This window comes from Amyelois transitella, chromosome 18 (genome assembly GCF_032362555.1).
Source record: "Amyelois transitella isolate CPQ chromosome 18, ilAmyTran1.1, whole genome shotgun sequence".
Lineage (NCBI taxonomy): Eukaryota > Metazoa > Arthropoda > Insecta > Lepidoptera > Pyralidae > Amyelois > Amyelois transitella.
The window spans coordinates 299259-315421 of NC_083521.1; the positions used below are offsets into that span (position 1 = coordinate 299259).

Consider the following 16163-nt stretch of genomic DNA (forward strand, 5'->3'; position numbering starts at 1 on the left):
TTAAACTACATTTTATAGCCCTTTTTCGTTCACAGATATATACCAATAGAGAAAACCTTAATGGCGCGTTAGGTTCGAGTAGTATTCCCTATTTTTCTATACTTTAGACCAATTTCACATCAACTCATACTAATACTTATGTGCGGAATCAGGTTTGTTGTTGTTTAAGTCTGTCCACAATAGATCGTATAAAGATTTAACGCTGCAGTACAGTAGGTACAGAAAAATACTGTTATGTTGTCCTTGATCTTTGTAAATCATTAACACAATATCAAATGGGTTGGTATTTAAAATAAAAATGCCTGAATATAATCTATTTTCATTGATTTAATAGACATGTAGGATTACATATACATATTTTATTTCATCATAAAACTATATTATATGCATTAATTTACTCAGCTAAATGTGTCCTAATAGTGATTCAGTGAACAAACAACAAATATAGGAGCGCTGGTGGGGAAGTACCGGAGTGTCGCCCTCTGGCGTGCGGGACAGGAAACTATTCAGTTGGAAACAAACTCTTGTACAGATAAGACGTGTCCGCAACAATCGTCCCCGGCAGCGCTCCAACAGATCTCATATTCTCTGTGTTAGCTACAATTAATTAACATAATGTAAACATACGATTGCTCAGTGCGAGGCAAACCTTGATTTAATAAATTATTACTTGAATGACTAGCATAAGTTTAAATTAAGAGATTGTGATGAAATATTAAATTCGAAAATTATGACTGCTAATACGTACATTAATTAATACAAAAAATGCTATTTTTGGTAACATTACCCTACAATACACTAAGTGCGACAAGGCCCACCTCACACTGCGCCCGATCAAACACGCGTAACATTATCCAAACTGCTTCCTACACAGTATATTACGGGATAACCACTGGCAAGACAATATTTAACTAATAAACAACAAAATAAGGCTCAAAGCCACTTTGTACAATATTATACCACTCTTTGGCTACATCTCCTCTGGGAAGCGTAAAATATATTCTTTTTATAAAAGCCCTTAAAAATGAGTACAAAATAACATACTCCGTTCATTTGCAATTTTCACAAAAATTAAATACATATAAATTTCTTACTTAAGTGTTTCACATTAAATAGATTCATATTATGCCGAGAAACTGATTATAACAACTGACAAAGGATGTGCAAATAAGTATTATTTTTATACCCTTATGGGGAGGATTTGAGAGACTGCAAAATTAGCATCACAAAAGGTACGGGTTAAAATTTGGACACCTTAAATCAGTTGATGTAACCATCACCATGCCACCAAAACATGCATTACCACAAATTAGCCCGTTACATCCGTATACACGCCCGCCAACCTTCTCATACACTTACAATCAAGCCAATTCATAACCCAATAAAGTCTCTTTAAAAAAAACTGATCGAGAATTTTATCTCATGAATTGGCCTTATGTGTAGTTCAGCTTAATTTATAAAGACACGATAGTTTTATAGTACTTTGAACTCAAGAGCAAGTTCCAATGTTAAAAGTCAAATTACTATATCGTTTTTTTTTTTCAAATTTAGTGACTGACCACAACCCACCCGTAATTCAGACTGATTGCAGACATATTGACATAGAATCAATCAATCAATGGAGACTTCCCATTGAGTCCCAAACAACGCTAAATACACCACCGCATCTCCACAAACGAAGCCACATGAAATTTGCAAATGAACCCAATACAATGTGCTATGTTTGACACAGAACATCGGCGATATTGAATCTATTATAAAATATATATATATATATATAGTCAAATTAACAAAATCACCGTGATATGTCGAGTTACAAACGTAACTTATAAAAATGGCATCGAACAGTTTCGTTGCCGTTGCTGGACCGAGCAACTGGCGACTGCGACACGCGACAGTCGCGCGACTGCGACGCGACAGTCGCGCGACTGCGACGCGACAGTCGCGCGACTACGATCACGACGCAAGGTTTAACTGCGGTCATAACTATCATCTTCCGTCTATTATTATAATGGTAACTAGCGGAGGTTCAGGGCCGGGATGACGTTTATACGCACAGACAAAAGGATTTTAGATTATAATGCGTTGCAACAGAGACTTGAAGGTTTGTTTTATCATCAAACACACTGAGCAATTAACTGTAATTTAAACTTTAAAGTGCCGTGTGGTTCCCGGCACCAATACAAAAAAGAATAGGACCACTCCATCTCTTTCCCATGGATGTCGTAAAAGGCGACTAAGGGATAGGCTTACAAACTTGAGATTCTTTTTTTAGGCGATAGGCTAGCAACTTGTCACTATTCGAATCTCAATTCTATCTTAAAGCCAAATAGCTGAACGTGGCCTATCAGTCCGCTCAGGACTGTTGGCTCTGTCTACCCCGCAAGGGATATAGATGTGATTATATGTATGTATGTATGTATTAAACTTTAAAGAGATTCATAGTTTTGAGATTAAGCGTAACGATCTTAAGAACATTAATTTAGACATAAAATGTCTTTTAGCAAATAAACAAGTCTGGTTCCGATTTGAATGGAACCCTTAGAAACTATGGGACAGCTAATTTATTTATATACATGATAACAAATCTGCTAAAACATTTGCAAATAACATCGTCATTACAGAAATAATAAATACAAATACGGTTTAAAAGTTACACATTAAAACGATTACTTTGTCGGCACGTATAAACCGCCCTTCTCGACTATGTATGAAACGAAGCCATATATTTATCGCATAGAATTACCGCAGTAAATCGGTTGCCCGCGATCGCGCGCGGCCCATTCCGTACGCATCACTAGAAAACACTATGATCGCAATTTCTCCATGTGAATTGGTCAGAAAATTCATAACGCGATTTTAAACGTGACATAATAAGAATTTTCGTTTTTTAATTAAATTAACACAATATGTGTGGTTCCCGGCACCAATAGAAAAACGAATAGGACCAACCCTCTCTTTCCCACGGATGTCGTAAAAGGCGACTAAGGAATAGGCTATATATAAACTTTGGATTCTTCTTTTAGGCGATGGGCTAACAACCTGTCACTATTTGAATCTCAATTCTATCTTAAAGCCTAATAGCTGAACGTGGCCTATCAGTCATTTAAAGACTGTTGGCTCTGTCTACCCTGCAGGGGATAGAGATGTGATTATATGTATGTATGTATGAAAATTTAGATTGTTAATAAATTTTTTTTACAGTGTGTCATTTGTTTAAGACCGGGTGCCCCTAATCGGTGCCTTAAGATTGTCAGTGAGCCTTTGACAAGCTTAAGCCGTGCCGATACGAGACTCTGAGACTAAACGAATGAAACCATGTAAAGAGCGTTATATTCTGAACAAAAAAAAAATATTTTATACAATTCATAAATGAATTTTAGCAATGCGTACTTCGTGGGAGCGCAGTAGCCCGCCGCACTATGCTATGTATACAAGCTATGTATAAACTATGTAGCTGTGGCCGGTATGAAGTATAATATAATTTTATCAATTTATGAAACAAAAACATTTAAGACTGTTCAATCAGACAAATGCAGGTATTTTACCCGAGTTTGATAGTCAAAAGATTTTCTGTTTACAACAGCATTAAACAGCCCTAAGAGTTGGTTCAAAATATATTTATATGATAAAAACAAAATAGACCACCTCCCCTACGCCTAACCCTATCCAAAAAGATCTTAAAATTTAAAAAGAAATGTCGTTAATTATATCACAAATAATTCTAAAGCTCTTACCACGAGTTTACTCGCATTTGATCTGTTTTTATTATTTATGACAAAATGATATAAAGTTATACTCTGAACCGACCACAGACAATAGCAGGACATTTGGCACAGTCGGTGACAGACGAACAAACTGATAAACAAGCACCCGCTCAAACTATGTTATACTAGATAATAATAAAACGTTCTATTGCACATAATTGTGGCGCGCGTTTCTCTATACTTTTTATTGCTTAAAGTTTGAAGTTTTGCAAAAAAAAAAGTAAATAATAACGTTAATTTTTATGAAGTTTCAGGTTTGAATATCTGATGGACCAAAAGGTAAAAAATAATACGCTATGCAATTTTTACGCGGAAATTAATGCTGAATTAAAAAACAGTCATAGAAATGTTCTAAAATTAAAAAAAAAAAAATTTAGAAATAATTCTCGGAATTAATATCTATTGTAGAAATTATTAGAATTTTCCAAAATTCCTAAGGGAAACGCGCGACCCACCAACAAATTTAAAATTAATGGAAGGCTGGAAAATATCAGAAACTCGATTTTAAAAAATTACAGTAAAATCGCTGCGCAAACTCACACCATAAGACACGAGCTACCTACACAATATTTTATTATTAACTAGCTGTCCCGGCAAACGTTGTTTTGGCATATAAAAAAAATATTTAAGTTATTTCTAGTTAAAAAAAAATTAAAAATTAAATTTAACCTTGTAATAATAAATACTTTTTACGATATAAAATTCACTTTGGTGAGTCGGAATAAAATCCGGGATCTTGTAGTTCAAAAGCAAAAACATTATCAGTATGCCACAAAGGTTGTTAAAAATAATGTGTGATTGTCGAAGAAGTTATCGCATTATTATAATCAATATTCGATATTGCTGTTGTAAAATATGCTTGCTCATGTCTTAAAAAACATTTATCCGTGTGGTTTTGCGCATCGACCTCAAACCGATGAACGGAACAAGGCGCTGTCACCCGAATTTCACTAGATATAAATACAATTCAAAATAGCATCTCGATATAATTTATGTGTAAGTATTGTGCTTCAATCTATATATGTATGTGGTACATAGCAACCGCAACACCCTCTACATATAAATTGTACTATGCAATAACATCTATTCAATATTTCACAATTATAAGAACGAAGTGTAAAATGTCAAAAAATTAAAAAATGTAAATCCAAAAAACGCGAGAGGTCGGCAGATAACGTGTTGCGACTGGAATACAATTTGTAAAATAAACGTTCCTCACATCACAGCTTAACTAGAAGCAGCTCTGATATAATTCAGCTAATTGTAGATGTCATTTTAAAAACGGACATTTAAACCGCGACTTCATTCATATAGATATTTGTCCAATAATTGCATATTAAGATTTGATTAGCGCTCATGAATTGTGGCGTTTTCATAGTAATTATTAACCGAATATCTATATCGATTCGATCATAATATAAATAAAATAAAAATATTTAGATTTATTTGCAAGTACCGAAATAAATTAAGTCAATAAAAAATTTAAGGTTGTGAAGAAATAAAACGGACATAGTTTTAACTTATGGTTTGGAGAAAAAAACTTGGAGAAAAAAAAAGTGAAAGTAAAATAATCATTTAGCACTGAAAACATGTGTTATGCTGAAGTAGTTCGGTAGACAACTCGCTTCGCCCTATTGCGCCAATGAATCGCAATAGGATCGTTCAGTCGAGCCATCTTGAGCCGATATTTCCAAAAGTACAGTGAAGTACACAGTAATGTGACCCTCAGAGCCTCAACAGATATGTTAGCTCCGGTGTCAATCAAAAATTTTCCTACATTCAGCTGAATGGCTACCGAGCTGCCACGCGGTCGCCGCATCGCAAAGCGACACGATGACAAAGTGACGACTAAACGCACACTCATACACATACACACACTCTTGAACGAAACATATCAACATACAACTATGACTCCGGTAACTTAAACCAGCCGACGCGTCGGCACCTACTCTAATAAAACTCTATTCACTATAAATTTGTATTAGTATTTATGATCCACATCGAAAAATTAATCTGCACATTAACTTACGCTACAAACAGAGAAACGTTCATAATACGATGCGTACGAACCGACAGCGGGGCCGCCTGCATTACTACATACATTAGCCAAAGCAATATCATGAACAACAAAAATATTCAATTGACAAATCCATAGTTTCTTAATCATCGTAAATAAATAATAAATTAAAATTACCAAAAATATTCTATAGATTTGTCAACTGATACAATCAACAAATTCAATTTCAACAAAAAAATTATATGTAGCGATACATGCGCCCCCTAAAACTGAAAACACACAAAGCGTCGCGCGGAGTGTGAAAATAATTAGCCTCCCGCGGACAAACAACATATTATATATATAATTCTGACAGACAGACAGACATCGTCACGATCAACAAAACATCGCGAGAATGTCTATCGGCCTTAAACTGACTATCAACTGAGGTAAATTTGAGAATATTGACCTAAGCACATATCATTTTTCTTCTTAACAAATCTTTGTATCATCTGCAACATATGGGGACCATGTCTCATCGAGCGAGATGCACAATAGACTACAAAACGAATGACAGAGACAGATAGATACAGGTCAATGCCCTCAAACCACCTCAATCGTAAAGCTGTACAATGTTAGTCCACTCAAAACAATAGAAAAATAAACGACAAAGTTAATAAAAAAAAATGATAAATACATTAACATGTCAATATATTGGGAACACGTACAGAGATTTATAATTTATATTTTAATTTTATATTATATAATACACTAACAACTACATAAAGCATTACATTTGTGCAATGATCGCTGCGTTGGCCTGGATTCTCAGGCGAGAACGCACAATACTATACCGCGCGGCGGGGAAACTCCATCACTTTGTACATAAATTATTTAATCACTTTTCGTACAAAACCTGTTCAGTTTAAAAATTAAAGGATTTTCGAAAAACTGCAACGCTACAACTGAGTTCTTGACTTCAAATCAAATATTTCAGAGTTATGACAATTTTTCTCTGATGATACAAATTATTGTTACTTATTCAATTGTTTCAATAAACTAAATATTAACTTAGATAAGTGAGCGGCAATAAAATGTCTGATTTCAATAACAACAACTGATTAAAAAAAAAAAGAAACATGTTTGTAAAAAAAAAATACAGAGTAAAAATGATCAAGTTTCCCGCCGCGGTGTGTACGTCAAAAACATTCGACTATAAATTAAATTACTTATCTATGTTCCGTTAAACTTAAAACGTTAACTTAACTTTGGTATCGGTTTAATTATAACTAAATATAATACTATACAGATCAGAAAACCGCTCACTCTGGGAGCGAGCGGGTGTAAATAAGCCTGTAGTTGTTACGGCTTGGTCGGAACTTAATCGGATATAACAGAAGTCATCTTGTTGAAGGTGACATTGTAGATATAGAGAAAGAAATATATGTTTGCCGTGTGGTTCTCGGCGCCTTCATAGAAAATCACCGTTCCTTTCTATAAATGTCGTAAAGAGAGACTGGAAAGTGCTTTTTTATACTTAGGAGGTTTTAGAAACAGACTTCAAAAAAGGAAGATATTGATTTGAGGCGGTTCATTTAAAAAAAAGTTATTATTCTTTCTTGATCTGTCTGTTCTCATAACCAAGCCGTAAAAATGAGATTAACATAATACTTTGATTTAAAAAAAATGTTTAAATAATTGCAACAACAATCCAATGTCGAATACAACTGGCGCAGTAAGCATTTGTACTTTGAGTACTCGTAAAAATAAAAGTAAAAAAAAAATACTTTAACAAAATACTTCGATTAATCTCAAACACAAAAGTGTAACAATAAAAATTAACCTAAAAAATATAAAAAAAAAAAATATTAAAATATTAATCTTACTTCAAGCACTACTAGGAATTTTCAATCAAAATACAGATGTTTAACTTTCACGATGCATTACACTATTTATAAATACTACCGGTATTAAACGCGCACGTAACGTACCATTATTATATTTCGGACATTTCGAATCATGTTGCAATGATCCGTAGTCACCGAGCGACTGAAAACCAGCCGGCTACTGCTCTGTCTGCAGGCAGAATGTTCTTCTACCGCCAAGGTGATAACACGCCAACCACCCTCACAATACGTCCGAGATAAAATTAAGGTACGTTACGTACGCGTTTAATATCTGTCGTACCTATTCATAAACAAAATACAGATTGATAATAAAATTATAAATTTAGAAGATTCATCTCCGTCATTTTTTCAAATAACTGCGTAATTCAATCAAATGCCAACTCAATAATAAATTAAGTACAGTCAACCACATAGGAAAATATACCACCTTCGATATGTCTTCGACACAAAGTTAGTATACTTCCTATAAGGCCCACTGTACGCCCAAAAACATTCCTAGAAGTACTCGCATACTTTACAAAATCAACTTTCCAGCCTTTATAATATAGCTCGATCTCTGTGACAGACATCAATTGCATACATCTTTTTCGAGCCTACGACATAGCTATCGTATCGTCACAGAAATCAACTTATATTTTTATAGACTAACAAAAAAATTGACGTATAACGCGTAAATACTGCAATATGGGCACGAGATTGTCGCGAACTAAATGAGTATTGTTCGTTGCGACGCACAACAAAGGACTAGAACACGTGTGGGACCCTGGGTCCCGAGCACCTGGCGTGACGGAACATGTAACTTAACGGAACTTGTCGAAACGAAACGTAACGTGTAGCGGAACACGAAGAAACGTAACGGAACGAAACGTAACGTGTAACGGAACACGAAGAAACGTAACGGAACGAAACGTAACGTGTAACGGAACACGAAGAAACGTAACGGAACGAAACGTAACGTGTAACGGAACACGAAGAAACGTAACGGAACCAAAGGAAGGAAGATGCGACATTGATACTATACATTCATAAAGATCTCACTTTTGTCTGAAGGTTTGACTGGCAGAGCATGTCTTATTGCGTTAAAAAAAGAAAAAAAAATAGAATTATCTCGTAGAAAAAAGTATACGAAAACACAAATAAACAATTAAGTAACAATAACCTACAATTCTTTACGAAATTAACGTTACAATGTCGCCTCTTCCCTGCATACTGCCAAAGAGGTGTAAATAACGAATCAACCTTCCCCCATCGGCTTGAAAGAGTTCGATCAATCGTTATCGGCACTCTATTGGTCAGTTAGTTGTACAGTCGGGGGCAGATGAATCCGACCCACTGTCAATTAAGCTAAGATGGATGACATTTATCTGTCGCCGATTGCACCCGTGCGCCCCCCTGTACACACACACTCACACACACCGCACTAACACGAATGGGGTTTACTTATTTCGACGAGAGAACGGCAGCCCATCGACTTCGCTCGGTAATAAATTCCGATTACCTCACAGCATCAGTGAGTGAGATAAAGCCTCAGGCGCTCAAATCTGAGCCTTAATTCAAGAGACTGACGGCTTTATCTCGCAAAATATCGGTCTCCGTACGAGCGGCGTCAGTATGGCGACCGAGACGCGTCAAATTTACACCCGAGCATCGAAACTCTCAATATTTACAACAATCAATAATTGCTCTCAACGCTCCGAAACACATTTCATTGACAATATCTAATAAACGTTCCATGACAATATTGATCACGCGATATTTGCGCTTAATATATATATATAAATATATATATTTTTAAAGCGGTGTAGAGTTATCGCTTTTACAAGATTTGTAAGAAAAACCGCGGTAACTCTCGCCGCCAGACGTAATAACTCGAACTATTATGGCATCTTCTATTTAACAGCCCGGTGTTAAAAATATATCATAATCTGGCTAGTAATAACGGACAGAATATCATAAGAAAACAATTTTACACAGATCTTTTCGGCATCCACGGTTAGATCTCGGCATTTCAAGAAACTTTTGAGGTAACCAGTGAACTACACTACTGAGTTATCAAACGTTTGGATTGGCGTCAATTTATTGTTAAGAATATTCACCCTCTAAATATTATACTTGATAAGAATGTTTGAAAAATGCAAGAAAAAAAAAGGAAAAGTATATTAGAGAAACATTTAAGAGTTAGGAGATTCATTTTTTTTGATGTGTCGTATTATTTTGACTAGGACACATTGTTACCTGATTTTTTTTTCAGAGTTTTACGGCTATGGATACAAGTCCTTTAAATAATTTTGTTAAATCATTTTCAAATTATTTCTAAGTCGAAGTTAAAAAAATTAAATAAATAAACTAAATATTTCCAATGTCACTAAAATACTTATCCAATAAATACGAATTAAAAGACACGATTTAAAAATCTTGTACCCATGATCGAGAAACTTTAGAAAATAATAATTAAAGTAAGTCATCCTTAAGTTAGAGGGTTAAAACTCTTTTACAGTTTGCAAAATGCAGACAAATTTTACAATGAAATATTAACATTTGTTAGTTAATCAGCGCAATGAGATTTCAACTAATTACAATTGATATTAGGTTAGTTTCGCCGCTGCTTTTTTTTTAGTTTTTGTTTTGTATCCGATAATTTATTACAATTTTCTTTTCAAGAAATGAACAAGCAATATAACCCTTAGAGCCACGGTATGCTTCAAATATAAGTGGTTTATAAAGTGCGCTGTAACTAAGCACGAGTCAAGGATGACGAACAATGGTAAACGTTTAGCGAAACATGAAATTACATTCTGCATCCCATACAAATCGTAGATCAAATTTGTATGAAATGTCGAGAAACATTTTTCATCTTTCGCTGCAAGTTTATGGACAAAAGTTCTTTATATTGCACAGAATTCATTAAGAATATTATTTGTCCTTAGTATCAGCGAACCTTATAATCCTTTTAAGCTTTTTTCAGCAGTATATTTTTTACGAGTTCATGACACCTGCCCGTGGATATATAAATTTAAAAACAACGATTCATTTATACCTAAAGAAGTTATTAGGTACTTGTAATAAATTATTTGATGGTTCGTAAAACAATATTTCCTTATTAAAATAAATAATAAAGTTACTAAAACAATGACTGTACCCATAGAAGTCTTGAGGTACTTGAAACAAATTAAATTTTAACATTAATCCTAACCCCAACTCAAAGGGGGGTTACAGATTAACGTAATTATCTGTTTTCTAACAGAGAAACTCCATGAGAACAGAGAAACTCCGTTACAACAGAGGAACACCGGTAACGAGAAATCCCGTTACTACAGAGAAACTCTGTTTTTTTAGCGAGAAACTCCGTTGTTACAGAGGCAACTCCTAAAACCGCAAGTTAACTCCACGACAACAGAGTCCACCATTGCAACTAGTGACGCAACGCCTACCAATTCCGTAGTACAACGTTTTAATAACCACCGTAAATCTATAACATATATCTATAATAGGCGTAATATAAAGCAGCGAGCGATGAAACCTCCCTTAAGAACGGCTACGACTAAGGAAATGAGCCGGGTTTACTCGCGTTGCCGCGGGCGCTCACGGCGGGGGGCGCTCGCCGGCCGCCGGGTTGAAGTCCGGGTTCACGAACGAGAAGCCCTGGAACTCCTCCTGTTTTGGACATATTAACAATTAATTGATAAATGAACTAAATTATCCTTGTGCCGTGTGGTTGCCGGCACTGATAGAAAAAGAATAGGACCAACCCATCTCTTTCCCATAGATGTCATAAAAGGCGACTAAGGGCTAACTTGGGACTCTTAGGCGAAGGGCTAGCAACCTGTCACTAAATGAATCTCAATTCGATCATTAAGCCAAAATATTTAGTATATAGCATATATTTTGACATTTGTATATAACATCCCTTGCAGGACAGACTGAGCCAACGGTCTTCACCACGTTCAGCTGTTTGGTTCAATGATGGAATTGAGATTTAACTGAATTCACGTGAAAAAGTGTACCTGATTGATGATACAGACGGCGACCATAATACTGTTTTTTCTATCGTTCACATTTCCCTGCTTAACCCCCTATCATTGGGGCGGTGTTTAGGGGGTTATAAAACGCACGGTCGGTTAGATTGATGCAAAGGAATGACGTACCTGGTTGATGGAGCGCACCACGTCGCCGGGCACGGGCGTGAGCACGGGCTCCTCCTTCGTGAACTCCGCGTCGAAGTTGGCGGCGTCGCGGCGGCTCCGCTGTTGTTGTAAACATGTTTGTTTGTTATATCTTTATTTTACACACAAACTTACAAGAAATTGTACATAGTTACAAAAGAAATGAATCACTGATATTTAAGTTAATACATACATATACATATAATCACGCCTCTTTCCACTTGTCACGATCTCTGCATACTTCCTTCGCTTCATCCACATTCATAACTCTCTTCATGCAAGCTCGGCGGTTGCAGGTACTTTTGACCTGACCCTTCACCAGGACGTCCTTAATTTGATCAAGATACGTTCGTCTAAGTCAGAGAGTCCCAAACTTATTTTGTCTACTGCCCACTTTGAGAATAAATATTTTTTAGCGCCCCCATTTTTTCACCTATTTAAAAAACCACTATAACTTCAAATTAGTTTAATTAATTATTGTGACCTATATATGTATATAATGTATATGTATGTATCTAGGTCTTCCCACTCCTACCGTTCCCTCCACACTCTGCTTGTATATCTGCTCAGTCAACCTACTTTCATTCCTAAGGGAGGTTCACACGTATGAGTCTAGGTCTTCCCACTCCGACCTTTCCTTCCACACTCTCCTTGTATATCTGCTGAGTCAACCTGCTCTCATTCCTAAGGGAGGTTCACACGTATGAGTCTAGGTGTTCCCACTCCGACCATTCCCTCCACACTCTCCTTGTATATCTGCTTAGTCAACCTGCTTTCATTCATCCTCTCCACATGACCGAACCATCTCAACATACCCTTTTCTATTCCTGTAACTACATCTTCTTTCACATCGCAACATTCCCTTATCACACTCTCCCTGTATATCTTCTGAGTCAACCTGCTCTCATTCCTAAGGGAGGTTCACACGTATGAGTCTAGGCCTTCCCAATCCGACCTTTCACTGCACACTTTCCTTGTATATCTGCTTAGTCAACCTGCTTTCATCCCTAAGGGAGGTTCACCCGTATGAGTCTAGGTGTTCCCACTCCGACCTTTCCTTCCACACTCTCCTTGTACATCTGCTCAGTCAACCTGCTCTCATTCCTAAGGGAGGTTCACATCACACGTATGAGTCTAGGTGTTCCCACTCCGACCTTTCCTTCCACACTCTCCTTGTACATCTGCTCAGTCAACTTGCTCTCATTCCTAAGGGAGGTTCACACGTATGAGTCTAGGTGTTCCCACTTCGACCTTCCCCTGCACACTCTCCTTGTAAATCTGCTTTCATTCATCCTCTCCACATGACCGAACCATCTCAACATACCCTTTTCTATTCCTGTAATTACATCTTCTTTCACATCGCAACATTCCCTTATCACGGTCTTCCTTGTATATCTGCTGAGTCAACCTACTCTCATTCCTAAGGGATATTCACACGTATAAACGCTACTAAAGTGATCTGATCTCTAGTGTTATGATCTATCACTCTGTTCCTTGTACACCTGCTGAGTCAACCTGCTCTCATTCCTAAGGGAGGTACACACGTATAAACGCTACTAAAGCGTCTGATTTCTAGTGTTATGATCTATCACTCTGTTCCTTGTACACCTGCTGAGTCAACCTGCTCTCATTCCTAAGGGAGGTACACACGTATAAACGCTACTAAAGCGTCTGATTTCTAGTGTTATGATCTATCACGGTGTTCCTTGTACATCTGCTGAGTCAACCTACTCTCATTCCTAAGGGAGGTACACACGTATAAACGCTACTAAAGCGTCTGATTTCTAGTGTTATGATCTATCACGCTGTTCCTTGTACACCTGCTGAGTCAACCTGCTCTCATTTCTAATGGAGGTGTTCACACGTATAAACGCTACTAAAGTGATCTGATCTCTAGTGTTAACAGGTACATAAAGGGGAGGTTCACACGTATAAACGCTACTAAAGCGATCTGATCTCTAGTGTTAACAGGTACATAAAGGGGAGGTTCACACGTATAAACGCTACTAAAGCGATCTGATCTCTAGTGTTAACAGGTACACAAAGGCGCACTGACCACCCTGGGGCGGAAGGGCGGGCGCAGGCGGCGCGCGGCGAGCGCGGGCCAGTCCACGTCGCGGAAGAAGGCGTGCGCGCGGATGCCGTCCGCGCCGCCGCACACGCCCAGCCGCCGCGCCGGCGACTTGGTCATGAACCCTGGCAAGTATATATTATACATACATACATACATATACTCACGTCTATATCCCTTACGGGGTAGACAGAGACAACAGTCCCGAAAAGACTGAATGGCAACATTCAGCTGCTCAGCTTAATGATGGAATTCAGATCCAAATAGTGACAGGTTGCTAGCCCATCGCCTAAAAAAAGTATCCCTTAGTCGCCTTGTACGACATCCATGAAAAAAAGATGGAGTGGTCCTATTCTTTTTTGTATTGATGCCGGGAACCACACGGCACGATATATTATATATATTATTGGATAAGAGACCAAAAGTGACTATAAAGGATGACGCATCGACGGCGCCGCACGCAGTCGCTGAGCAACACTCGTCCCGCGCGGTCGTTACTCTGTCCGTTTAGATTTTTAATTTAAAACGTTGCGTTATTGTTTTCATTATTTCGTCAATTATTTAGTTTTGTCGTTAATTAATTAATGAGTTATGTCTATTTTTATCTAGAAGTCGTTATTTTGATTGTTAAATCGTTTTGTAAGAAGCATAGTAATTTGGTCGGGTAGTTTTTAAAAAGTAACTGTCTTGGTTTAAATGAACTTGTAAGAAATTGTTTAATTCCTTTGGGTTATTAAAATTTCTTTCAAAAAACATCACTTCTGGTCTTATTTCCAAGAATATATACAGGACAAATTACACAGATTGAATTAGCGTCGAAGTTCGAGACTTGTGTTGCGAGGTACTAACTCAACGATACTATATTTTATAATCAATACTTAGATATACATCCAAGACCAGGGCCAATCAGAGAAAGTTCGTTTCTCATTATGCCTTGACCGGGATTCGAACCCGGGACCTCCGGTGTCACAGGCAAGCGTATTACCGCTGCACAACAGAGGCCGCTGTGTCTTTTTTCTATTGATGCCATATGGTTCCCGGCAGCAATAGAAAAAATAATTGGATCACTCAGTACGTAGTGTTACCCAGTGTTTTTGACGCATAAAATCCCGATCCTGATTCTTGAAAATACAATTCAGAACAGGGCCTGAAATTAGAATTGCAAAGTTGACGAGTCTCTGACAATTTCCTCGAGTGACGCAATCCTTTGAGTATACCCGTGTACCGTCACCACCAGCAGCACCATCACCTTTGAGGATGGCCACGGCGTCCTTGGAGAGCCACACGGGGTACAGCACGTCGTCGTGGAGGATGCTCTCGAACAGCTCATCCTCATTGTCGGCCTCGAAGGGCGGCTGGCCCGCCAGCATCTCGTACAGCAGCACGCCCAGCGCCCACCAGTCCACCGACGGGCCGTACTCCAGCTCCTGCAGGATCTGCCGGGGCGAGATACACACATACATACATATGGTCACGTCTATGTCCCTTGCGGGGTAGACAGAGACAACAGTGTTGAAAATACTGAATGGCCACGTTCAGACGGGCCGTACTCCAGCTCCTGCAGGATCTGCGGGGCGAGGTACATACATACATATGGTCACGTCTATGTCCCTTGCGGGGTAGACAGAGACAACAATGTTGAAAAGACTGAATGGCCACGTTCAGCTGTTTGGCTTAATGATAGAATTGAGATTCATATAGTGACAGGTTGCTAGCCCATCGCCTAAAAAAAGAATCCCAAGTTTGTAAGCCTATCCCTTAGTCGCCTTTTACGATAGATTTAAAAGATCTATATTTGTAAATGTGGTAAAGGGTCAGGTCAAAAGTACCCGAAACTGCCGAGCTTGCATGAAGAGAGTTACGAATGTGGATGAAGCGAAGGAAATATGCAGAGATCGTGGCAAGTGGAAGGAGGTAGTCTCTGCCTACCCCTCCGGGAAAGAGGCGTGATTTTATGTATGTATGTATGTATATTTGTAAATTGACGTCCGGTGAAAATGCTGCAGTGTAGTTTGTTCCGCCGCTTCTTTTACACGTGCGCTTTGGAAGCGGTAGTGGTTATAATTCGATTTAAGTGATGTGACGTCAATAAGTGATACCTTGTATCCAATTTTGAAAATAAATCTATTCTATTCTAATAAGCTCGGCGATTGAGAACCTCCTGCCCGCTCTGGAGAGGAGCCCGGGGTGTGCCTTTGACCGTGGACCCTGGATTGGGTGAGTCAGGTTTTTTACACGAAGCAACTCCCGTCTGACCTC

General features: G+C 37.9%; 1 protein-coding gene across 1 annotated transcript in view; it reads right to left on the minus strand.

Annotated features, from left to right (window-relative positions):
- Positions 1-307: 307 nt before the first annotated feature.
- The window catches only part of LOC106138353 (protein kinase C), a 32502-nt gene continuing 16646 nt past the window's right edge, over positions 308-16163 (minus strand). The window contains exons 16-19 of the mRNA XM_060949396.1: positions 15154-15340; positions 13890-14029; positions 11816-11914; positions 308-11324 (exon numbers count right to left, since the gene is read on the minus strand). Coding sequence (XP_060805379.1) covers positions 11253-11324; positions 11816-11914; positions 13890-14029; positions 15154-15340 — 498 coding nt within the window. The 3' untranslated portion in view covers positions 308-11252. The remainder of the gene's footprint in view (positions 11325-11815; positions 11915-13889; positions 14030-15153; positions 15341-16163) is intronic.